Below are 27,370 nucleotides of genomic sequence, written 5' to 3'. Positions count from 1 at the left end.
CTTGCTCAGTGAGTATATGGTTGAGTTAGTGAGTGTGTGTCCGTGTGTGGCGCTGAGCATATGTCTGTGGGGATCTTCGTTAGACATTGTTCGTATTGAAAATCCATTGGATTTCATTTATATATTAGACTCGATCTTGGCAATGCGTTAGTCAGTTGAGCTTTTGCTCTGGTCGTGTACGCATACGTTTCTCCCTCTTGGAAAAAAGAGCTCGGTTTTGGAACACCCCCTCCAGAATCGAGGTGTTCTACTAAAGAACTTGTGAAGTGTGATAAGAATTAAGAAAAAAAAATTTGAAAAAAAGACAAAATATCCTGCAGTTTCTGATTGGTGAAACTGTCTCTAGGATTAAATACAAAAACAATTTATTTGGAAATTAATTAAAACCATTTTGGATACACATAAAAAGTGAGTGAGAAAAATTAAGTTAAAAAAATTGTTTACATAAATTAATTTAAAAAAAATATATAAAAAAATAATTAAAAATAATATTGTAAATTTACAATATTTTTAGGAGACTTCGCAAGTATACCAATATAGAAATATTGAAAAAAAAAAAAATTAATTTGAAGAAAAACAAAAAAAATAAAAAATATATTTTCAGCAAAGACAAATCTGAAAAAAAAAAATTATTGAAAACTAATTTTTAAATAGAATGTTTTAAAAATAATAAACTTTTACGAACTATTCTAAATAAAAACACATTTTAAGTGAACATTTTTTTCAAGTGTTCAAGTATTTAAACAATTATTAAATTAGTTATAAAAACTATGAAAAATAAATTTGAAAACATATTATGCCACATTAAAAATTTTGAAAAAAAATTAAAAAAAAAAATATTTTCAGCAAAGACAAATCTAATTTAATAAATATATTGTAAACAAATTTTTCAGAAAAATATGTTTGAAAAAAATATTTTTAAAAATTATATTTTTTTTGGAATAGTTTTTAATGAAAAAAACACATTTCAGGTGAAATATTTCTTTCACATGTTCTAGTATTCAATTAAATTTGAAAAAATTATTTTAAGAAAAAATTTAAAGCATATTTCTTCAAAAAAAAAAAAAAAAAAAAAAATCATAAAAAATGATTTAATTTTTTTGTTTTCCAAATAAAACCACATTTTAAGTGAAATCTTTTTTTCACGTGTTCAAGTATTCAAACAATTCTAAAATCAATTAAAAAACTAATAAAAAAGTAATTTTGAAAACAAAAATTTTGAACATTTACAATATTTTTAAGAGACACACATTAAAAGATTTGAAAAAAAAAAATTAAAAATATATATTTTCAGCAACGACAAATCTAATTATATATTGAAAACAAATTTTCCAAAAAAATATGATTGAAAAAATATTTAAAAAAATTATAAAATTTTACAAACTATTCCAACTAAAAAAAAAAACACATTTCAGTTGAAATATTTTTTCACGTGATCTAATATTCTATTAAATTTTAAGAAAATTTATTTTTAAGAAAAAAAAAATATAAAAAAGATTTAACATTTATTTTGACAATTTTGGAAAAAAAATATTTTTCAAAATAATAACATTTTATGAACTATTCCAATTAAAAAATTACATTTCCGGTGGAATATTTTTTTTTCACGTTTTCTAGTATTCAATTAAATTTGAAAAAAAAATATTTTAAGAAAAAAAAAAATGAAAGCATATGTCTTCAAAAAAAGGTTTAATTTTTTTTTGAAAATTTTGGAAAAAAAAAATATTTTTAAAAATAATAACATTTTACGAACTGCACCAATAGAAAACAAATTTTAAGTGAAATATTTTTACACGATTTCTGCACTCAAACTATAAAAAACGAATAAAAAAAGATTTTGAAAAAAATATTGAAAATTTGGAATATTTTTAAGAAACCTCACAATTTTTTAAAAAATTTAATTTTTAATTTAAATAAAAAAATTTTTTGTCAACAAAGACCATAAAATATATTGGGAACAAATTTTTCAAAAATGTTTATTTTTGAAAAAAGATAATAATTTTTTTTTTTAATTTTACGATCTAACTAATCCCAATAAAAAATTCAAGTGAAATATTTCTTTCGCGTATTCTAGTATTCAATTGAATTTGGAAAAAAATTAATTTTAAGAAAAAAATTAAATTAAATCGTTATAATTTTTTAATTTTTTTTTGTATATTTTGAATTTTTTTTTTAATAATAAAATATTCCGAACTTTTCCAAATAAAAACACATTTCACGTGAAAAATTTTTTCATGTGTTCTACCATTCAAACTATTAAAAACTTAACTAAAGAAAGACTAAAAAATAAAATTCAAAAAATAAAATTCAAATTTTTGAAAAAAAAAAAAATTAATATCAATAAAAAAATATTAATAAAAAATTTATTGTCAACAAAGACCAAAAAATTTATTGAAAAAAAAAAATTTTCAAAAATATTTTTTTTTCTGAAAACAAAATAATTAATTTTTTTTTAATTTTCCGATCTACCTTATCCCAATAAAAAAAAAAAAACATTTCAAGTGAAATATTTTATTACGTGTTCTAGTATTCAATAAAAATTGAAAAATTTTCTAATTTAAAAAATAATGCATATATTTTCAAATTTTGAAATATTTTTTTTTTAAATAATAACATTTTTTGAACTATTTAAAAAACACATTTAAAGAGAAATATTTTTTCACGTTTTCTAGCATTCAAACTATTCAGAAATTAATTAATAAAAAAAAATAAAAATATTATTTAAAAAAAAAAAAAAAAAAATATATATATTGAAAATTTACAATATTTTGAACAGACATATACCACATAAAAATATTTGATAAAAATTATTGTCAACAAAGGCCAAAAAATATATTGAGAACAAATTTTTCAAAAATGTACTTTTTTGAAAAGGAAATAATTATAATTAAAATAATTATTATTTTTTTTTAATTTTATTCAATTAAATTTGAAAAAAATTTAATTTAAAAAATAATGCATATATTTTCAAAAAAAAAAAAAAAAAAAATAAATAAATAAATAAATAAAAAAAAAAAATAAAATAAAAATTATTTTAATTTTCATTTTTTGAAAAAAATATTTTTTTTAAATAATAAAATTTTCCCAACTATTCCAAATAAAAACACATTTCAAGTGAAATATTTTTTTTCACGTGTTCTAGTATTCAATTGATTCCATAGTGACTTTACAAATAAAAACACAAATCCATTGATTACATATTCAAAATAGTTTCAATCAATCAAATTGATAACAGCTTTCCTTGTAAATTGATAGTTGATTATGACGCCACAACAATGCGACAAAAACAATTAAAAATATTTTTTTTAAATCAATTTTATAATTATATTGAGTATAAATATATATATATTTTTTCTTTTATAAAAATTGTGGAACAAGGGCATTTTAGAATAATTAAAAAAAACATAAAAAAATAAATATGTTAAATATCTCCATCTCTTGCGAGTTGGATCTAGCCAAAACTGGACCCATGTATTCTCTATATATTTTTTGCAACATTGATAGAATTTTTTTCTAGATATAGAATGGTTATAGGAATTTCTTACCAATGGTGACCCATAGTAAAATTTGATGAAGAATTTTTCCTCCATTGACACTTTTCACAAATAGTGAAGCATTCATGGAGATTTTGGCTTGGATTAAAAATATGTTAAATTAACAGCAAAACAAAGCAAACACACAATTTTCACTTGAAGTACAAAAATTTCGAATGGAATTTTCTAGGAAACCTTTAAACATAGATAAATGTTTTATTCTGAGATTTAAAGTAAAATTTTGTGTAGAACATTTCTTCTATTGACACCATCTGCCAAAAACGTGATTTTATGGTACTTTCAGGCGTCAATTTGAAAAATGGCCGAGGAAAAATTGATCAAAAAAAAAAAAAAAAAATTAGGAAATATTTTCTTTTTTTTTGGGAACATTGATAGAATTTTTTTCTAGATATAGAATGAATATAGAAATTTCTTTCCAATGGTGACCCATAGTGAAATTTGATGGAGAATATTTGCTCCATTGACACTTTTCACAAACAGTGAAGCATTCATGGAGATTTTGGCTTGGATTGAAAATGTGTTAAATTAACAGCAAAACAAAACAAACACACAATTTTCACTTGAAGTACATACATTTCGAAAGAAATTTTCTAGGAAAACTATTAAGCCTAGATAAATAATTTATTCTGAGTCTCATATCGAAATTTTGTATAGAATATTTCTTCTTTTGACATCGATCGCCAAAAATGTGATTTTATGTTACTTTCAGGCGTCAACTCAAAAAAAGCCCGAGAAAAAATTGATCAAAAAAAATTAGAAAACATTTTCGATTTTTTTTTGGGAATATCGATAGCATTTTTTCCTAGATATAGAATGGCAATAGGGATTTCTATCCAATGGTGACCCATAGTGAAATTTGATGGAGAATATTTGCTCCATTGACACTTTTCACAAAGAGTGAAGTAGTTATGGAGATTTTGGCTTAGATTGGAAACGTGTTTATTCAGATGTAAAAAACGTAAACACATAATTTTCTCTTTTAATTTATAAATTTCGAATATAATTTTCTTGAAAACTATTAAACCTAGACAAATAGTTTATTTTGAGATTTATAGCGAAATTTTGTGTATAACATTTCTTCTATTGACACTATCTGCCAAAAACGTGATTTTATATTACTTTCAGGTGTCAATTCGAAAAATGGCCGAGGAAAAATTAGTCAAAAAAATAGGAGAAATTTTAGATTTTTTGGCAACATTGATAGCATTTTTTTCCTGATATAGGATGAATGTAAATATTTATTTCCAATGGCAAGCCATAGTGAATTTTGATGCAGAATATTTCCTCCATTGACACTTTTCACAAATAGTGAAGTTTTCATGGAGATTTTGACATATATTTGAAACGTGTTAAATTTAGCTGTAAACATATAATATTCTCTTTTAATTTATAAATTTCGAATAAAATTCTCTTAAAAATTATGAAGCCTAGACAAACAGTTTATTCTGAAATTTATAATAAAATTTTCTTTAGAATATTTCTTTTTTTGACATATTTCTTTTTTTGAATATTTCTATCTGCCTAAAACGAGATTTTATGTTCCCTTCAGGCGTCAACTCGAAAAAAATTCGAGGAAAAATTGATTAAAATTTAAGACTATGCAACCTAGAAAAAATTGATTAAAATTTTGAAAATTCTTTTGACAATTCTTTGTTTAACAATTCTAAAAAATATTGTTTTAAATTTTCATATTTTTTTCTAAATTTTCAAAATTCTTCAAATTTTTAAGATAGTCTTGTTTCGCATCTGTTGCCATATTTACCGGATATTCGATCATTTAATATTAATATAATTTTTTTATATTCAAATTAAAAAAAAAAAAACAAAATCATCGTTTTCACCTTTGTGATCTTCGCAATGCCAATTTTTTTTTGTTTTTGTCAATTTTCTATGAATTCTTCTTTAATTGTGGGCTGATAAGTGGAGTCTGTTTAAATTTCAAAAAAAATCTAGCAAAAAAAAGAAAGAAATATTAATTTTCAAAAAATGGCGTTCTTATCAAAATAAAAAAACATTTCACAAGAAAAATATGAGAATTTCAGATTATTAAGCTTCGTCCATGACGAGATTAAAACAACTTGTTATCAGTTATGATTTTCTTTTTTTTCGTTTTTTTGCTAGCAATTGGCAAATAGTGTATGGCCTTCGCCCAAAAAGAGAAATTATGTCATCAAAAAAAAAAAAAAAAAAAAAAAAACATAAATGCATTTGAAAAACAGGAAATCGAATCGAAGAACTACTCTAGAAATTTGGGCTAAGGTTGCAAACAATTTGAGGGGTCAGGGTTAATAAGGGGTCTAGATATGGTGGACCGAATTTTTTTTTTGCCAATTGTCATTTTGGCTTTTGGCTGTAAAGTTTTGAGGTGAAGCACCAAGTGGTCAAAATTCATGTATCCATGGTAGCCATTTTAGAAAATTCTGCATAAGATCTGCATGATTGGGCGCCAATTAAAATAATCTCATCTACATACCCCTTCACTGGGTGCCAGATTAAAAAATTTAATTCCAATACTCCCGAATGGGCGACAAGTCCATATAACCACCATTGGACGCCATATTCGAAAAAAAATATTTTTTTACGTCCACCTTTTGGCGCCATATTCTGCAATTCTCGATCATATATTCGCTGGTGAGCTCCAAGAGGCCGAAATTTATGTACCCACGATTAGGTGCCACTTTTGAAAACTCTGCATAAGTTTTTCACGATTGGGCGCCAATCAACATTATCTCTTCTAAATACCTCTGATTGGGCGCCAGATTAACAATTTTAATTTCAATATCCCCAATTGGCCACCAAGTCTATATAACACCATTTAAAAAATTAGTATTAATTATAAATCTACATTTGGGCGCCATATTTTAGAAATCTTTGTTTAGAAATCTCTGTTTAGAAATCTCTGTTTCATCGAATTAGGCCGGATTAGGCGCCAGATCAGAAATTGTAAAACCAAATTTAAAATCGGATGCCTAATTTTACAAAATTATATTTTATAAGTTCACATTTGGACGCCATTTTTTTCAATTCTCGATCGCATATTCACGGTCGAGCGCCAAGTGGCCAAAAGTCATATATCCACGAATCGGGTGCCACTTTGGAAAATTCTGCATAAGATCTACACGATTGGGCACCAATTAAAAGAATCTCATCTAAATATCGTTGATTGGGCGCCAGACTAAAAAATTTTAATTTCAATACCCCCGATTGGGCGCCAAGTCCACGAAACCACCATTGGATATAAGTCTACATTTGGGCGCCATATTTTACAAATCTTTAACAGAGATTCTCATCGAATTAAGTCGGATTGGGTGCCAGATAAAAAAATTTAAAAACCAAAAATTTGATGCCTAATTTCACAAAATTATATTTCTTAAGTCCACATTTGGGCGCCATATCATATATCCATGGTCGGTAGCCATTTAGAAAATTCTGCATAAGATCTACACAATTGGGCGCCAATTAAAATAATCTCATCTAAATACCCCTGATTGGGCGCTAGATTTAAAAACTTTAATTCCAATACCTCCAAATGGGCGCCAAGCCCATATAACCACCATTAGACGCCATATTCGAAAAAAAAATATTTTTTTTACGTCCACATTTGGGCGCCATATTTTACAATTCTCAATCACATACTCATCGATTCCTTAGAATCTCATCGAATTATGCCTGCTTGGGCGCCAGATCAAAAATTGTAAAAAAAAAATTAAAATTTGATGCCTAATTTTACAAAATTATATTTTTTAAGCCCATATTTGGGCGCCATATTTTATAAAACTCAATCACATATTCAAGGTGAAACGCCAAGTGGTTGGTAGCCATTTTAGAAAATTCTGCATAAGATTTACACGATTGGGCGCCAATTAAAATTATCTCATCAAAAAAACACCTTATTGGGCGCCAAAATTCATGTACCCACGATTCGGGAGCCATTTTAGAAAATTCTGCCTAAGATCTACACGATTGGGCGTTTATTAAAATAATCTCATCTTCATATCCCTGATTGGGCGCCATTTTTTTAAACCACAATTTCATATATCCCACATTGGGAATTTTAGATTTATATTTTTCTGTAGGTGCAGATTCGGGTGTCATATTTTACACAAATCTCCATCACGATCATTCCCCATTAGAACCTCAAGTTGTCGAAGTTTATATGTGTATCCATGATTGGGCGCCATATTTGGAAATCCAAGTTTTTTTCAGTCTATTACCCTTACCCCTAATATTAAATATTAGACAGCTTCTAGACCAAGAAAATATGTTCCCTAACACCACTAGCTCCAACCTCCCACCCTCTGCTCCCTAAAAAAAATTTCCGAAATTCTCCTAATGTGCCATGACATCACTTCATGTCTCTGCCACTCTAAATTAATTTCCAAATGTGTCAAAAATAGTTTACCTCATGCGATGATGATTAGAAGACTACCACCTCCTTGAGGCTCGGGCTTCTTGGTGGTCGGATGAGAGAAAAAAAAAAAACAAAAAACAAAAACAAGCAATTCGGTTGCATCTCTTTGGGGATGCAGTCATCATTGCTGATGGTGACTGACTAAGTCAGTCACTTAGAATGCATCACTTTGTTGGGCAAGGAAAGGGGAAGGGGAGGGGGGAGCATGGGTAGATTTATTTAAATTGCATTAGAACGCTGGCTCTCTGTTCTATGACGTTTATTGTTGTTGTTGTTTTTTTTTGTTGCTATTTTTATTTTTGGAAACTAAAGATCTCATGGAAAGTGTTGGGGTTTTATTGCTGTTCTTGTTGTTGGTTGTAAGCCAATAAAAATACACTTTTAATTGTTGTCATTTGTTATTGTTGTTTGTGGCATTTGACATTGTTGGGGGAGGTGTGTTAGATGGCTGGATACTGAGTTCTCCATTTTTAGATATGGAAATGGAAATTTTTTTTTGAATTTGACCGAGAAACTTCAAATGTTTTTTTTTGAATTTCTAATGGAATTTCAATAAATTCAATATTCAAAACGTGATGTTATTTTATTTTTTTTTGAAAATTATTTTGAATTTTGAATTTTTTTATTCTAAGTTTGCTGGAAGATAAATGATCTTAGCCTTGCCGTTGAAGATGTTTTTAGAATTAATTCGCAATTTAATACAGAGCCTCGCCTTAAAAAGCAATTTGTTCTTAACAATTTATTGCAAAAATTATTGATTAATTAAATATTGAAAAATTATTACAAAAAAAAAAAAAAAATAGATAGATAGAGATTTTTATTATTCTGGGGGTCAAGATGCATAAATTGAGGGAGATTTTATTTTTGTTTTGGGGAATTTTAAAATTCTTGGAAATAAAATGTTTTTTTTTTTTTTTTCTGCAATTGGGCGCCATATTTTTGAATGATGGTTTTCAGCCACCATTGGGCGCCAGATATAATTTTTATATATATTTTTTTAATGTTGCCAATTTTTAAATTGAAGTTATAGGTTGTCAAAATGAGAATTTTGTTAAAGAAAAACGAAGTACATTGGGCGCCAAATTTCAAATTATTATACTTCAGTATAATTGGGCGCCAGATATGATTTAAAAAATTTTTTTTATGTTGCCCATTTTTAAATTAAAGTGAGAGGTCGCCCAATTTGAGAATCTTTTTTTCAAAAAAAAAAAAAAAAAAAAAAAAAAGGACCATTTGGGCGCCAAATTTCAAATTATTTTACTTCAGTATAATTGGGCGCCAGATATGATTTTACATTTTTTTTATATTGCCCATTTTTAAATTAAAGTGAGAGGTCGTCCAAAATGAGAATTTTTTTTCAAACAAAAAAAAAAAAAAAACTACCAACATTTGGGCGCCAAATTTCAAATTATTATACTTCAGTATAATTGGGCGCCAGATTGAAAAAAAAACAACCAACACTTGGGCGCCAAATTTCAAATTATTATACTTCAGTATAATTGGGCGCCAGATATGATTTTTATTTTTTTTTATATTGCCCATTTTTAAATTAATGTGAGAGATCGCCCATTTAAAATTTTTTTTTTTTTCAAAAAAAAAAAAAAAAAAAAAAAAAAAATTAAAAATTAAATTTAGACTAGTGTTAAGATTATTCAAACGTTTGACCCTCTGTTGAGCAGGTCCCGAAGGAATGGGCCAATATTGCCCATTTCCTATTTGACCCAAAAATATGATATAAATATTGCGACAGATGTGCAAAGTCTAAATGGAATCGGATGTTAATTTGGCGTTTTATAAGCTTCATGGATACTCAAAAATTTCAATATTTTGTGGGGGAGGTACCAGAAGGAGTGGACCGATGCATTCCCCCTTCACACCAGACCATGGGTTATTAAAAATATTCAGATGTGTGAAATTTGAAGACAATCGGACTTTTACATCACATTTTATGAGAGTTGTAATTATTCAAAACTTTGACCCTTTGTGGGGGAGGTACCAAAAGGAGTGGACCGATATTGTCCATTTTCACACCTGACCTAGCACTGACGCGAATATTAGGATATGCAAAGTTGGAGCCAAATCGGATTATCCTTTCTCTTTCTGTGCAAAAAATATATTTTTTGAAAAATTCGACCTTTTGTGGGGGAGGTACTTGATGGAGTGGACCGATATTGTCCATTTTCACACCTGACCTAGCACTGGCGTAAATATTAGGATATGCAAAGTTGGAGTCAAATCGGATTATCCTTTCCCTTTCTGTGCAGAATATATATTTTTTGAAAAAAAAAAAAAAAAAAAAAAAACAACCAACATTTGGGCGCCAAATTTCAAATTATTATACTTCAGTATAATTGGGCGCCAGATATAATTTTTAAATTTTTTTTATATATTGCCCATTTTTAAATTGAAGTTATAGGTCCTCCAAAATGAGAATTTTCTTTAAAAAAAACAACCAACATTTGGGCGCCAAATTTCGAATTATTATACTTCAGTATAATTGGACGCCAGATATGATTTTTAAATTTTTTTATATTGCCCATTTTTAAATTAAAGTGAGAAGTCGCCAAATTTGACAATTTTTTTTTCAAAAAAAAAAAAAAAAAAACAACCAACACTTGGGCGCCAAATTTCAAATTATTATACTTCAGTATAATTGGGCGCAAGATATGATTTTTAATTATTTTTATACTGCCCATTTTTAAACTAAAGTTATAGGTCGTCCTAAAAGATGGAGCAGGTCCCGAAGGAATGGCCCATTTCCTATTTGACCCAAAAATATGATATAAATATTGCGACAGATGTGCAAAGTCTAAATGGAATCGGATGTTAATTTGGCGTTTTATAAGCTTCATGGATACTCAAAAATTTCAATATTTTGTAGGTGAGGTACCAGAAGGAGTGGACCGATGCATTCCCCCTTCACACCAGACCATGGGTTATTAAAAATATTCAGATGTGTGAAATTTGAAGACAATCGGACTTTTACATCACATTTTATGAGAGTTGTAATTAATCAAAACTTTGACCCTTTGTGGGGGAGGTACCAAAAGGAGTGGACCGATATTGTCCATTTTCACACCTGACCTAGCACTGACGCGAATATTAGGATATGCAAAGTTGGAGCCAAATCGGATTATCCTTTCTCTTTCTGTGCAAAAAATATATTTTTTGAAAAATTCGACCTTTTGTGGGGGAGGTACTTGATGGAGTGGACCGATATTGTCCATTTTCACACCTGACCTAGCACTGGCGTAAATATTAGGATATGCAAAGTTGGAGTCAAATCGGATTATCCTTTCCCTTTCTGTGCAGAATATATATTTTTTGAAAATTTCGACCTTTTGTGGTGGAGGTACTTGATGGAGTGGACCGATATTGTCCATTTTCACACCTGACCTAGCGCTGACACGAATATTAGGATATGCAAAGTTGGAGCCAAATCGGATTATCGTTTCTCTTTCTGTGCAGAAAATATATTTTTTAAAATTTGGACCTTTTGTGGAGGAGGTACTTGATGGAGTGGACCGATATTGTCCATTTTCACACCTGCCCTAGCACTGACGTAAATATTAGGATATGCAAAGTTGGAGCCAAATCGGATTATCCTTTCTCCTTCTGTGCAAAAAATATATTTTTTGAAAATTTCGACCTTTTGTGGAGGAGGTACCAAAAGGAGTGGACCGATGAATTCCACCTTAACACCAGACCATGGGTTAATAAAAAAAATTAGGCGCCACTTTAAATTGGGCGCCAATTTCAAAACTCAAAAACTTTTCCGCAATCTCAACACATTTTAAACCCCACTCTCATTTTTCTCCCCTCTCCTTTCAGATATCCAATAGAATTCTCCAATAACACAAAAGTTACCCCAACTCACACTCGCAATGAAGGGCCTTAGCCTATTTATAGTGCTAGTGGCTTTGGTACAATGGAGTACCGGTTACAGTGCCTACGGCCGCCTCAGTTCCTATGGGGGGCAGGGTAGCTATGGCAGTGGTTCATATGCCTATGGTTCATCGGGAACGGGTTATAACTCAGGCTCCAGTTATGGTTCTGCATCGAATTATGGTTCAGGATCTGGTTATGGTTCTGGTTATGTTTCTGGATCCGGCTACAATTCTGGATCATATGGTTCGCGACATTGTGATGGCACCTCTTGCTCGTTTGGTGGCAGTAATTCGGCCTATACCTCGAGTCAAACTTCATCGTCGACATCTTCGTCATCCGGATCCTCTGCCTCGTACAGCACCTGTTGTGCCCTGAACTCCTGGGCCCAGCAATACTTGACAGAGATACGAGAATTCTCGGCCCGTTTGAGACAGGAATACAATAGCATGTCAACGGGTTCGGGACATGGTTATAGCAGCACCTATACCCCGTGGTCGGGTAAGTTAGTCTTCGAGACTTTGGAGGGGTATGTCTTTAATCCGAAATTTTGTTTTTTTTCCGATTTCAGAACGCATCATTAGCCTGACGGGTAAAACTTCGGGCGAACTGGATGCCATTTGCCGCCTGCAGGCCGAGGAGCTGCTGAACGATAAACGCAGTGGTGTTTTGAGTTATCAATTGATTGCCCAACCCAACTTCTTTGATTGGAAATCCGCTGAGGCCTTGTATCGCTACTATGCCGTGGATAATGGCCAGCAACAGACTTTGGATTTGGGTTACAAACCGGTCGATTTGAGCGGTTTCGATGATGTCAAAACCTATAGCTATCCCACCGAAGTTAAGGTCATCGATGGCAAGACCTATGTGGTGCACAAAAATGTTACCGAGGCCCACAAGAGTTCGGGTACCGGAACCCTGGATAATCCCTATGTTACGGTGATCAAAAGGAATCGCACCATCATTGCCAATGGCCCAGCTGGAGTTTATAATACCGCCAATTTGGGTTATAACACCGGAGCCTATGTTGTGCCTAGCGGGGCTGGTTACACGGCGGGAAGTGGAGGTGTAAGCTATGGTCCCGCTGGCACCACAACCACGGTGACACGCAAGAAGACAGTCTACGATTGGGCCAATCAGAACATGGAGCCCAGTGTCATTGGCTACAGGCCCTCGGTGAACCTGGAAACTAGCTCCTATACCCGTCCTCCTGTACACATTCCCGTGGAGACTTATGGCTCCGATGTGGAGACTTTCAACACCGGCTATAGACCCAGTTATGGTCCCGGCTCCACGGTGACTGTGCAACGTGTCAACAAGACCATTATCAAGGATCACACCGGCACCCGGGTGTCGGGTTCCGAGAGCCACAAGAAATGGGTTGATGGCAAATTGGTCTATGACACGGAACGCCCCTTCGGCGAGTGGTCGGTGCCACGCGATGAAGACTGGAAACGTGAGGAACGTGAACGTTTCTTCTGGTTCCTGACAGCCGGCAATGCCACACCCCACAGCCTTGAGGCCTGGGAACGTCAACAGGAGGAACGCCTGCTCGGCTTGGCCGAACGTCATCACTGCAGTCTGGAGGATATCCAGAAATTCCATCGCACCGAATTGGAACGTTATCAGATTCTGCTGGCCCAGTACAACTCCCAGACCGAGGAGCCCAGCGATTGGAAACGCAAGGAACGTGGCCGCCTCGATTGGCTGATCCATCAGAACAGTGTGACACGCGATGAATTGGAACGCTGGCAGCGGGAAAATGCCGACAAACTAAATCAGCTGGCCCGCCAATACCACATACCGGTGCAGGATCTCAAGAACTGGCAAATCGAAGAACTCGATCGCCTCTATGTCTATTTCAATGACCAGAACAATTCCATGATTGCCTTACCCACGGATAATTTTGTGCGCAGTTCGGAACAGGCCCGCCTCGAGGAGTTGATACGTCAGCACAATGCCACCATTGATCAGCTGCATAACTCCATCAAAATGGATCAGGAGAAGCTCAAGGACATCTCCAAGGTCTACAAGGGCAATGTTGAGGAAATGGAAAAATGGCTGAAGGGTGAATTGGCTCGGCTGGGTGGCATCATCACCGAGACCCGTGAGGAAATGACCCGCATTACCGAATGGCAAAAATCGGAGAGGGCCCGTCTCGAAAACATGGTGAAACTCCATCAAGGTTCCGTAACCGATATTGACCAACAAATGGCCAAGGATCGCGTGTATCTCCAGAATTTGGCCAACAAATATCATGTCAGCATTGATGAGCTGGAGAAATGGCAACGTCAGGAATTGGAGCGCCTCCAGAACGAAGGACAAATGCAAATCGAAAAGGGCATCAAGGAATGGCAATTGCGGGAACATGAAAATCTCAAGAAACTTATTGCCCGCAATGACCTAACCATTGAAGAGTTCCAAACGCAGATCATCAATGATCGTCAGCGTATGGAGAACTTGGCTCGCACGTACCATGTGCAAATTGCCGAAATCGAAACGTGGCTGAAGAGTGAAATGAGCCAATTGAAAAATGAAGGTTTCCTCAGCGAAGTTAAAAAGGAACTGGAAGACTGGCAGAAGAAGGAGCGCGAACGTTTGATGTTGATCGTTCAGCAGAGCGGTGCCACCGTTCAGGATTTGGAGTTGAAAATCAAGGCCGATCAGAGTCATTTAAACCAATTGGCAGCCAATTACAATGTGCAGGTGGGTAACGAGGGAGGGGGAGAGAGGGGGAGAGAGGGGAAAGGGAGGGGGAAAAGAGGGAATGTGGGGTAGAAGGGGAATATTTTTTTTTTTCAGTGTCTGAAACTGGGTGAAAACTTCTGAAGTTGGGTGAAAATAGGATGTCTGTAATTTAGCTTGGGCGCCACTTTACTATTCGGCGCCAATATTTACGATTGGGCGCCATTTCTTTAACTCAGCGCCGGCTTTTGAGAGCCTAGCCCAACAAATTCCAATTTGGACGCCAAAATATTTAACTATGTTTCAGTTTTTGATTGGGCGCCAATTCTCGCGGAGCTCATTTTAATATTGGGCGCCAATTTTTAAATCTAGGTCTTGTGTTCACCTTGGGCGCCAGTTTTTTTAATTCGACCCCAGTTTTTGGCGCCACTTTTCTATTGGACGCCAATATTTGTAATTACGATTGGGCGCCAGTTTTTTTAAATTCAGCGTCGGAGTGGGGAAGAAAGGTAACAACATTTGGTTGTCAGTGTCTGAAATTGGGCGAAGACTTCTGAAGTTGGGTTTCCAGGTTTTAATTGGGCGCCAGTTCTTATGATTTTGGGTTAAAAATGCGATGTCTGTAATTTAGCTTGGGCGCCACTTTACTATTCGGCGCCAGTTTACGATTTGGGCCAACATTTAAGATTGGGCGCCATTTTTTTAACTCAGCGCCGGTTTTTGAGAGCCTAGCCCAACAAATTCCAATTTGGCCGCCAAAATATTTAACTATGTTTCAGTTTTTGATTGGGCGCCAATTGTCGCGAAGTTCATTTCAATATTGGGCGCCATTTTTTAAATCTAGGTCTTTTTTTCACCTTGGGCGCCAGTTTTTTTTTTTTAATTCGACCCCAGTTTTTGGCGCTACTTTTCTATTTTTTTAATTCGATCCAAGTTTTTGGCGCCACTTTTCTATTGGGCGCCAATATTTGCCATTACGATTGAGCGCCAGTTTTTTTTTTTAAATTCAGCGTCGGTGTGGGGAAGAAAGGGAAAAATATTTGGTTGTCGGTGTCTAAAACTGGGAGACTTCTGAAGTTGGACTCCAGGTTTTTAATTGGGCGCCAGTTCTTATGATTTTGGATTAAAAATTGGATGTCTGTAATTTAGCTTGGGCGCCACTTTTCTATTGGCCGCCAATATTTACGATTGGGCGCCATTTCTTTAACTCGACGCCGGCTTTTGAGAGTCTAGCGCAACAAATTCCAATTTTGACGCCAAAATATTTAACTATGTTTCAGTTTTTGATTGAGTGCCAATTCTCGCGGAGCTCATTTCAATATTGGGCGCCATTTTTTTTAAAATCTAGGTCTTGTTTTCACGTTGGGCGCCAGTTTTTTTAGCTCAACCCTAGTTTTTGAGCATCTAGTCCATCTATCCTAAATTGGGCGGCAAAATATTTAATTAGGTTCAGATGTTGACTGGACTCGAGAACCGGCGCCCTTGTCAATATTGGGAGTCCGCTTTCAAATTTAGTTATCCGAAGAAGGAGCGGTGCCGCAATGTAAGGGAAGGGTTCAACACTTGAGAACCACAGTTTAAACATTAGGATCCTTTTTTGAATTTCCAGTTCTTTGGCGTCAGAGTTTGGATTTTCTACGACTCGGCAGTTTGGTGAAGACATCGGAAGCTATGTTCCGGTTTTTAATTGAGCGCCAGTTCCAAGTCAAGATTGGGCGCCAAATTGTATTTCTTTTGCATTTTAAAGTAATAATTTTGGGTTCTTGTACCCACGTTGGGCGTCATATTTTTGGACGTCATTTTTAATTTTGGTTTGAGGAGATTAATGTTTAGAGGGCCAATTTTTACCTTTACCCACGTTGGGCGCCATTTTCATTTTTTTTTGGGAGAATAAAATTGGATGTCATTTTTAGTTTGATTTTTCTCCCCCTTGGCGATTGGGTACCAAATATTAACTTGTCTTTATTGCAAACCAACAATTCTTGTTCTCGTGCCTCACGTTGGGCGCCTTCATTTCTGATTCGGTTTTTTCCCCTTCCTGGTTGAGGAGACTGAGGATTGGTCGCCAGACTTGAACTTTTTAAATTTTAAGCCAACAATTTCGGTTCTTGTGCCTCACGTTGGGCGCCATATTGACTTTTTCGGAAGAATACAATTTTACATCATTTCTGATTTGGTTTTTCTCCACTTCCAGTTTAAGGAGATTGAGAATTGGGTGCCAAATTTTACCTTTTTTTGATTTTATACCAAAAAATGTTGTCCTTGTGCCTCACGTTGGGCGCCATTTTCATTTTTTTTTGGGAGAACACAATTGGGCTTCATTTTTAATTAGGTTTTTCTCCCTCTTGGGGGTTGGGTGCCAAATTTTAATTTGTTTACATTTTAAACCAACTATTCTAGTTCTCGTGCCTCACGTTGGGCGCCATATTGATTTTTTGGAAGAATACAGTTGGACATCATTTAAAATTTGTTTTTTCTCCCCTTCCAGTTTAAGGAGGTTGAGGACTGGGCGCAAATTTTATTTTTTTTTTCCTTTAAAACCCACAATTCTAGTTCTTGTGCCTCAAGTTGGGCGCCATTTTCATTTTTTTTTGGGAGAATACAATTGGACAACCTTTTTTAATTTGGTTTTTCTCCCCTTCCAGGTTAAGGGGATGGAGGATTGGGTGCCAAATTTTACTTTTTTTATTTTAAAGAAATAACTGTAGTTCTTGGACCCACGTTTTCTTTTTTTTGGAAGAATACAATTGGACAACATTTTTAATTTGGTTTTTGTCCCCTTCCAGGTTAAAGGGATTGAGGATTGGGCACCAAATATTAACTTGTCTTTATACCAGACTAACAATTCTAGTTCTCGAGCCCCACGTTGGGCGCCATATTCAATTTTTATTTTTTTGAAAAAATACAATTGGACGTCATTTTTAATTTGGGGTTTCTCCACTTCCAGATTAAGGAGATTGAGAAATAGGTGCCAAATTGTATCCTTTTTTTAATTTTAAACCAAAAAAATTTGGTTCTTGTGCCTCACATTGGGCGCCATTTTCATTTTTTTTGGGAGGATAAAATTGGACGTCATTTTTAATTAGATTTTTCTTCCCTTTTTGGAGATTGGGCAACAAATATTAACTTGTCTTTATTTCAAACCAACAATTCTAGTTTTTGTGCCTCACGTTGGGCGCCATATTATTTTATTTTTTTGGGAGAATACATTTTTAATTTGGTTTTCCCCCTTCCAGGTTAAGGAAATGGAGAATTGGGTGCCAAATTTTACTTTTTTTATTTTAAAGAAATAACTCTAGTTCTTGGACCCACGTTGGGCGCCATATTCTTCTTTTTTTATTTTTAGAAGAATTCGATTGGACTTCGTTTTCAATTTTGGTTTAAGGAGATTTATGTTTGGGAGGCCAAATTTTACCTTCATTTCAAACCAACAATTGGAGTTCGTTGTACCCCACGTTGGGCGCCATTTTCATTTTTTTTTGGAAAGAATACAAAGGGACATCATTTCTAATTTGATTTTTCTTCCCCTTGGCGATTGGGCACCAAATATTAACTTGTCTTTATTTTAAACCAACAAATCTAGTTCTCGAGCCTTACGTTGGGCGCCATATTCATTTTTTGGGAGAATACAATTGGGCGTCATTTTTAATTTGATTTTTTCTCCTATTCCAGGTTAAGGAGATGGAGGATTGTGTGCCAAATTTTAACCTTTTTTTAAATTAAACTAAAAAATTTTGGTTCTTTTACCTCACGTTGGGCGCCATTTTTTTTTGGAAAAATGCGATTGGACGTTATTTTTAATCTGGTTTAAGGAGATTGAGGATTGGGCTCCAAATTTCAATTTGTTTTTATTTTAAACCTACAATTCCGTTTCTTTGGACCTCACGTTGGGCGCCATTTTTTTTTGAAGGATGCTATTGGCTTTCATTTTAAATTAGGGCTTTTCTCCCCTTTCAGGTTAAAGGAGATTGAGAATTGGGCGCCAAATTTTAGCTACTTTTCATTTCAAGCCAAACAATTTTAGCTCTTGTGCCCCACGTTGGGCGCCAATTTATTTATTTTTTTTTTTTTGGAAAAATACAATTGAATGTCATTTTTAAAGAGTTTTTTTCTCCTTGGGTTTTGGTCGCTAATTTTTAATTTTTTTTTTTTCATTGAAAACCAACAATTCCACGTTGGGCGCCATTTTCATATTTTTTTGGAAGCATAGGTTTGGACTTCATTTTTAATTCCGTTTTTTTTCTCCTCTTCCCTTTCCAGGTTAAGGAGATTGAAGATTGGCTTAAAAACGAATTGATGCGCCTGCAGTCCCAGGGTTTGGTCAAGCCTGAAAATCTCCAAGAATGGCAGAAGGCCGAGCGCAATGAAATCTTCAAGTTGATCGAAAACAATCGTGTGACCATTGAAGAATTCGAAAATAAGCTGTTGAATGATCGTCGCAAACTGGCCGATTTGGCAAGGACGTATAATGTGCAGATTCATGAAATTGAGACCTGGATTAAAAAGGAGGGTGAGCGCCTACAAAGCCTGGGCTTGATACAAATCAAGGAGCAGTTGAACAATTGGCAAACTATTGAACGCGAGCGTTTGATGAAGCTGCTGCAGGAGAATAACTATTCGATTAAGGAGCTGGAGGAGAAGTTGAAAAAGGATCAAACGCATTTGTATGCCACGGCCAATCAGCATCAGGTGCGTGTGGAGGAAATTGAAGAATGGCTGAAAAAGGAAATCAAACGTCTGCAGGATGAGGGTATGCTGGAGATTGAGAAGCTCAAGAGCTGGCAACTGGAATGGCGTGGCAATTTGACGAACATGATTAAGGAACGTGATTTCACGGTGGAACAATTCCACACCTGGTTAATGGATGATCGCAAGCGTCTGGAGGCCCTGGCCATGCAGCATAATGTCCAGATTGAGGAAATCGAGGAATGGGTAAAGAATGAGGAGCAACGTTTCATTAGCATGGGTCTGCTGAAGCCCAACGAGAAGCTGACCAATTGGCAGGAGGTTGAGCGCCGCTATTTGGAACGTATTACCCAGGAGCAGTATCACTCGACGGAACAATTGGAACAGCGTCTGAGGCAGGATCGTGAGCTGTTGGAAAAACTGGCCAGGGATTATCAGGTCCAGGTGGCGGAAATTGAGTCGTGGATGAAAAAGGAATTGGCGCGTCTGCGCGATGAGGGCCAACTGCAGATTGACAACTTGACTTCGTGGCAGATTGCGGAGAAGGAACGTTTGGATCGCCTGCTGAAACAGAACAAAAACTGGTCGGTGGAGGAATTTGAGAGTGTCCTGAAACAGGATCGGGAACATATGCAGAACACTGCCTTCCAATACCATGTCTCGGTGGAGGAAATCGAAAAATGGATCCAAGGTGAAGTGGATCGTCTCCAGCAGCAGGGTAAGCTAAATATTGAGAAAATGACCCAATGGCAAAAGGATCAGTACCAGAGGATAATGAATCTGCTGCAACAGCAATCGAGCATTACGGCCGAGGAATTTGAGACCAAGATCCAGAATGATCGTCGCTTCCTCATGAATCTGGCCAAGCAGTACAATGTGAACATCAACGAAGTGGAGACCTACGTGAAGAAGGTCATCGAAGAGCTAAAAGAGAAGGGCAAATTTGAGATTGAACAGCTTAAGGGCTGGCAATTGGTGGAGCGGGACTATATCCGCAATTTGATTACGCAGTACAAGAACTCCCTGAGCACGGAGGAGTATGAGCGGAAGTTGCGTAACGATCGCGACCACTTGAAACAGTTGTCGGACTATTATCAGGTCAGTGTCAAGGAAATCGAAGAATGGATGATTCGCGAACTGCAACGCCTGCGCAAGGACTCCTCAGATCAGATTGCCAAATTGGCTGCCTGGCAGCAACAGGAGTTGGAAAGGCTCAAGCAGCTCATCAAGGAGAACAATAAGCTGAACTACATCCAGTTTGAGGTGGAACTCAAGAAGCAACAGGATCACATACGCCGTCTCTCCCAACAGTATTCGGTGAGCGTCGAAGAGGTAGAACAATGGCTAAGAGAGCAGCTGCTAAACTTAAAGACCACCGGCCAGGTCCAAGTGGAGAATCTCAGCAAATGGCAGGAGGATGAACAGAAGCGTTTGATTGCCCTCTGCCTCCAGCAGCAACGGGAGATTTCCAACGAAGAGTTCGAACGTCAATTGGCCAAGGATCGGGCCCGAATTGAAAAGCTCTCCATGGACTATAACCTCTCCGTCCAGGAAATCGAACAATGGATGAAGGATGAGTTGAAACGTCTCAAGGATTCTGGTTTGGTACAGCTGGAACAGCTTAGCTATTGGCAGAAGATCGAACGTGAACGTCTCCTCGATTGGTTGAAGCAACAGAATAGCCTGACCACAGCCGAAGATTTGGATGGTTTCATACGCCGAGACAAGGAGCGATTGGAACGTATTGCCCAGGACTACCATGTCACGGTGGAGGAGATTGAAAGCTGGATAGAACAGGAGGGAGCCCGCCTACAAATGTTGGGTGTCATTCATGGCCCAGGGACCTACAGCCACACTGTCGATCGTCAATGGAATGTGACCACAAATTACCCCAGCTATGTGCCCGCCACCCCGGCCACACCCTCCACCTGGGATAAATACAACACCGAAGAGGTATGGAAGGAACAGACCAAGGCCCATTTGGTGGCCGTGGCCCAAGGCCGACCCATGTCATGGCAGGAATTTGAAAAATATCTCCGTGACGAACGTCCCCGCTTGGAACAATATGCCCGCCAGTTCCATGTTACCGTTGAGGAAATTGAAACCTGGTTGAGGTCTGTGGCCCAGCAGCTCACCAAGGAGGGTTACATCCATGGCAAGACCACTGTGGAGGAATGGGAAACCGTGGAATACAACTACCTCCAGCAATTGCTCAACCAACAGCCCCAGGGCCAGCAATGGTCCTATGAGGAGCTGGAACGTCAGCTACTCAATGATCGCCAACATCTACAGCAGTTGGCCAACCAGTATCACCTCAATGTGGAGGACATCATTAACTGGTATCGCCTGGAGCTGCAAAAATTGCTCAACGATCGGCGCCTTGTTTCCGAGAATCTCACCCAATGGCAGAAGGATCAAAAGGATCGCATCTATCAACTGGTCAAACAGAAACCCTATCAAAGCTATTCGCAATGGGAGTCGGAATTGCTGCGCGATCAAACCACCCTGAATCGCATTTGTGATCAATATCATGTGACCATCGAAGAGGTGGAGATTTGGATACGTCGGGAACTGCAGCGCCTGCTCAATTTGGGGCTCATTCGCAACACCCAAACCTCCACGAACAGCAGCGGAAGCAGCAGTGGCAGCGGCAAAAATTGGCAGGATGAGGAAAGGCGCCGCCTTCGTGCCATTGCCTCGGAAATCTCCATTACCGAGGAAGAGTTCCTTGAATTCATTGCCTCCGATGATGCCTTCCAGCAACATCTGACCCGCATCTATGGCTGTTCTCTCGAAGAGTTGGTGCCCTTCCAAAACATTGAAATTGGCAAAATGAACCGCGAAGGCCTATTGGATCGCACCCAACTCCTCAAGGTGGAACCCTGGCAAAAGGCCGAACGTGATCGCCTCTACTCCTTCATCAAGGACAAAAGTTATACCCTCGAGAACCTCAAGAATTGGCAGAAACAGGAGACCGCATTTACCCGGCTGGCCAGTCACTATGGCATTACCACCCAAACCCTCAAGGAATGGCAATTGGAGGAGTTCGAACGCCTCATAAACCTGGCCCATTTCTATCAAATGAACCTGAATCAATTGCAGGATTTCCGTGAAAAGGAGCTACGCTATTTGACCTATGTCATGCACAAGAAGACCAGCAGTGCCGAGGAGCAGAATCGTTGGGCCCACAGTGAAATGGCTCGCATGAATGTCCTGCAACGCAAGGTCAATCTCAGCGGAGAACAATTGAAACAATGGCGCCGTCGTCTTTATCTGCTGGCCCAGGCCCGTCTACCCTTTAGCTATGGTGGTTCCGGTGGCCATGCCTATGGCGAGTTGCCCACCAACAGCACCGGCTATTATCCCAAAATTAGCAAAGATCGCGGTGACCAACCCCCCAATGTCTATGACGAACAAATGGATCCCAATGAACCAGGTGTAGCCGGCAAGGATCCCCTCTACCCACCCCCTGCTGCCCAACTCCACAATGATGGCAATGGCCAATATTCCTCTCACTACAACACTGCCATGAGCGGAGGAAGTGGTTCCGCCAGTCGTTATAGCAAAAAGGAATATGAATATACCAGGCCAGGATATGGTGGCCACTACAGCATGCAGGCCGATGCTGATTTTGGACAACAACAACAGGTTGAGGAATTAAATGATTTTGGCCAGCAACAACAGCAACAGGATGTGGAGGTGGAAGATCTGACGGGGACATTTACCTCACATCAGAGTCCCTATTATCACAACAACAACCACAGGCAGGCACAGAATGAGAAGCAAGTAATGGCTGAGCACACAGCGGTAAGTTGGAGGAGCGAGAGAGAGATAGAAAAGAGAGAGGAGAAGGTGGGAGAGGGTGAAAATGAGAGTTAGAGATAAATTGAGAGGAAGAGAGAGAAAAAATTAAAGAAAAAATATTTTCGGAAATTTTTTTTTTAAGAGGCAAGAGGAGAGGGAGATAGTGGGAGAAAGATAGAGTCTGGAATAGAGAAAAGGAAGGAGAAAAAAATATTTTGCAAAAAAAAATAATTTTTAATTTTTCAAAATTTTTTTTGGAATAAATAAGGGAAGAGGAAGAGAGAAAGTGGGAGAGAGCAATAGGTAAAAGTGAGAGGAAGATGAAAGTTAGAGATAAACTAAGAGGGAGGAAGATAAAAATTAAAAAAAAAATATTTTGAGAAAAATATATTTTCAAGGGAGGAGAGAGGGGGAATAAGAGAGAGGTTGGGAAAGAGTAAAGGAAGGAAAAAATATATTTTGAATTTCTTTTTATTTTTAATTTTCAAAAAAAATTTTTTTGAATAAATAAGGGAAAGAGAAAGGTGAGAAGAGAGAGAGAGAGAGAAAGGAAGTGAGAAATAGGATGAAAGAGAGAGGGGGAAGGAGAGTTAGAAAAAAATTAATATGGAGGAAGGTAAAAATTGAAAAAAAAATATTTCGAGAAAAATATATTTTTAAGGGAGGAGAGAGGGAGAATAAGAGAGAGGTTGGGAGAGAGAACAGGAAGGAGAAAAATTTATTTTGAGAAAAAAATATATATTTTAAAATTTTTCATTTTCAAAAATTTGAATAAATAAGGGAAAGGGAAAGTGCAAAGAGAGAAAGTGTGAGAGAGCATTAGAGTGAAAATGAGAGGAAGAGAGTTCGAGAAAAATTAAGAGGGAGGAAGAAAAAAATTAAAAAAAATTATTTTGAGAAAAATATATTTTAAATTTTTAAATTTTTTTTTTTTTAATTTTTAATTTTCAAAAAATGTTTTTTTTTGTCTAATTAAAGGAAAGAGAAAGATGGAGAGAGAAAGTGGGAGAGAGCAATAGAGTAAAAGTGAGAGGGTGATGAGATGAGTTAGAGAGAGAGAGAAGAGAGAGAAAGATAAAAATTAAAAAAAATATTTTAAGAAAAATTTTATTAAAAGGGAGGAGAGAGAGAGAGCAAAAAAGAGAGGAAAAAAGAGAAAAATAAAGGAATAAGAAAAATTTTAATTTTTAACTAAAAAATAATAAATCTTTTGAATAGTTAAGGGATAGAGAGAGAAAGGAAAAAAGAAAAAGATTGACAAAGGGGGAGAAAGAAGGAGAGATAAATTGATAAGGGGAAAAAGAAAAATTGAAAAACAAAAATTATTTTGAAAAATATATTTTTTAAAGGGTATGAGAGAGAGTGGGGGGAAAAGAGGAAGAAAATGTTCTTAAAAAAATAAATAAATATTTTTAAAATTCTTTTGAATAGTTAAGGAGAGAGAAAGGAAGAGAGAAATGGAGTGAAAGTGAGAATGGGGTGAAAGAGAGTTAGAGATATATTGAAGGGGAAGAGGTAAGAGATGGGATAGGGGGAAAGAGAGAAATGGAAGAGCAAAAATATTTTGAAAAATTTATTTTTTAAAAGAAGGAGAAAGAGGGAGAATGGGAGAGAATAAGGAATGAAAAAAATAATTTTGAAAACAAAAACTTTTTTTAATTTTGAAAATTCTTTTGAACAGTTTAAAAAAAAAACTCTAAAAAAATTAATAAAAATCTTTAAAAACAGATTTTATTATCAATATTTTTTTTTTCAAATATTTAATTAAAAAAATATTTTATTTATTCATAAAGGGAAAAAGATGCAGAGAAGGAGAGAAAGATTTTTTCTTAATTTTTAAATTTTTTTTAACGTTTTTAATTTTTTTAACGTTTTTGAATTTTTTAATTTTTTTGTTTTTTAATTATTTTTTAATAATTTCCATAATTTTATAAATTCCCATTTTTTAATAAAATTTCTTACATTTTCCTCTTCCCTTCCAGCAAATCGAAGTCCAAGCCGAAACCGAAAAGCCCGGATTCTTCTCCAACATCAAGAACAAGATATTTGGTTAAAAAACGACCGCCAAGGACTCATCTGTTGACACCTCCCCCCACTCTCCCATAATTTTAATTTTAATTAAATGCCATATAATGTTTTTTTATGTTTTTTTCTACGAATTTCTAATTTTTTAATTTTGAATAATTTGTTTAAAAATCTATTTTGTTTTCTATAAAATTATTGTTTTTTTTATTTCATTTATAACTAGTCAGTAAGCAAGCAATTATGATAATGATGACGCAAGAGCATTGAAATCGAATATGAGATTAATTTTTGTATGAAAAAAAAAAACATAAAAAAAGATAATAATAAAAAAATAAAAATATTTAAAAAAAATAAAATTTGTGAGTTTTTTTTAATTAATTTGAAAAAACATTTTTTAAAGAAAAATGTATTTTTTTAAAAATAAAATATTTTTTCAAGGGTCACCAACAAACGTGGATTTTTTAAAAATATTCTTTCAAGGCCTAACACTAAACGTTGATTTTTTAAAAAACATTTTTCCATGGGTCACCAATAATAAACGTGAATTTTTTAAAAAATATTTTTTCATGGGTCACCAATAAACGTGGATTTTTTAAAAATATTTTTCCATGGGTCATCAATAAACGTGGATTTTTTTAAAATATTTTTTCAAGGCCATACAATAAACGTGGATTTTTTAAAAATATTTTTTCAAGTTCCTTACATAAACGTGAATTTTTTAAAAATATTTTTTCAAGTTCCTTAAATAAACGTGGATTTTTTAAAAATATTTTTTCAAGTTCCTTAAATAAACGTGGATTTTTTAAAAATATTTTTTCAAGTTCCTTAAATAAACGTGGATTTTTTAAAAATATTTTTTCAAGTTCCTTAAATAAACGTGGATTTTTTAAAAATATTTTTTCAAGTTCCTTAAATAAACGTGGATTTTTTAAAAATATTTTTTCAAGTTCCTTAAATAAACGTGGATTTTTTAAAAATATTTTTTCAAGTTCCTTAAATAAACGTGGATTTTTTAAAAATATTTTTTCAAGTTCCTTAAATAAACGTGGATTTTTTAAAAATATTTTTTCAAGTTCCTTAAATAAACGTGGATTTTTTAAAAATATTTTTTCAAGTTCCTTAAATAAACGTGGATTTTTTAAAAAGATTTTTTCAAGTTCCTTAAATAAACGTGGATTTTTTAAAAATATTTTTTCAAGTTCCTTAAATAAACGTGGATTTTTTAAAAATATTTTTTCAAGTTCCTTAAATAAACGTGGATTTTTTAAAAATATTTTTTCAAGTTCCTTAAATAAACGTGGATTTTTTAAAAATATTTTTTCAAGTTCCTTAAATAAACGTGGATTTTTTAAAAATATTTTTTCAAGTTCCTTAAATAAACGTGGATTTTTTAAAAATATTTTTTCAAGTTCCTTAAATAAACGTGGATTTTTTAAAAATATTTTTTCAAGTTCCTTTAGCAAACGTGGATTTTTTAAAATATTTTTTCAAGTTCCTTTAGCAAACGTGGATTTTTTAAAAATATTTTTTCAAGTTCCTTTAGCAAACGTGGATTTTTTAAAAATATTTTTTCAAGTTCCTTAAATAAACGTGGATTTTTTAAAAATATTTTTTCAAGTTCCTTAAATAAACGTGGATTTTTTAAAAATATTTTTTCAAGTTCCTTTAGCAAACGTGGATTTTTTAAAATATTTTTTCAAGTTCCTTTAGCAAACGTGGATTTTTTAAAAATATTTTTTCAAGTTCCTTTAGCAAACGTGGATTTTTTAAAAATATTTTTCAAGTTCCTTTAGCAAACGTGGATTTTTTAAAAATATTTTTCAAGTTCCTTTAGCAAACGTGGATTTTTTAAAAATATTTTTTCAATTTCCTTTTTTAAAAATATTTTTTCATGGGTCACCTATAATCGTGGATTTTTTAAAAATATTTTTTCATGGGTCACCTATAAACGGGTCACCTATAAACGTGGATTTTTTAAAATAATTTTTTCATGGGTCACCTATAAACGTGGATTTTTTAAAATTATTTTTTCATGGGTCACCTACAAACGTGGATTTTTTAAAATTATTTTTTCATGGGTCACCTATAAACGTGGATTTTTTTAAAATATTTTTTTCATGGGTCACCTATAAACGTGGATTTTTTAAAATTATTTTTTCATGGGTCACTTATAAACGTGGATTTTTTAAAAATATTTTTTTCATAGGTCACTTATAAACGTGGATTTTTTAAAAATATTTTTTTCATGGGTCACCTATAAACGTGGATTTTTTTAAAATATTTTTTTCATGGGTCACCTATAAACGTGGATTTTTTAAAA

General features: G+C 34.5%; 1 protein-coding gene across 1 annotated transcript; it reads left to right on the top strand.

The window, feature by feature from the left end:
• Nucleotides 1–145: 145 nt before the first annotated feature.
• LOC101894989 (tiggrin) lies at nucleotides 146–25,358 on the top strand. The gene is made up of 5 exons (XM_005187263.4): nucleotides 146–408; nucleotides 11,797–12,351; nucleotides 12,422–14,556; nucleotides 18,796–23,028; nucleotides 25,008–25,358. Exons 2-5 carry the CDS (start codon nucleotides 11,850–11,852, stop codon nucleotides 25,077–25,079), a joined length of 6,942 nt encoding a protein of 2,313 aa, XP_005187320.1. The 5' UTR covers nucleotides 146–408; nucleotides 11,797–11,849; the 3' UTR covers nucleotides 25,080–25,358.
• Nucleotides 25,359–27,370: the final 2,012 nt, after the last annotated feature.

Source organism: Musca domestica, unplaced genomic scaffold, assembly GCF_030504385.1.
Source record: "Musca domestica strain aabys unplaced genomic scaffold, Musca_domestica.polishedcontigs.V.1.1 110, whole genome shotgun sequence".
Taxonomy (NCBI): Eukaryota; Metazoa; Arthropoda; class Insecta; order Diptera; family Muscidae; genus Musca; species Musca domestica.
Note: the sequence above shows the minus strand (reverse complement) of the source record. Positions and strands in the feature narration are given on the sequence as shown.

Coding starts and splice junctions, on each gene's coding strand:
- LOC101894989 (XM_005187263.4), top strand. CDS start 11,850: ATGAAGGGCCTTAGCCTATTTATAGTGCTAGTGGCTTTGGTACAATGG. Junction 14,557..18,795: donor CAGCCAATTACAATGTGCAG/GTGGGTAACGAG, acceptor TTCCCTTTCCAG/GTTAAGGAGATTGAAGATTG. Junction 23,029..25,007: donor TAATGGCTGAGCACACAGCG/GTAAGTTGGAGG, acceptor CTTCCCTTCCAG/CAAATCGAAGTCCAAGCCGA.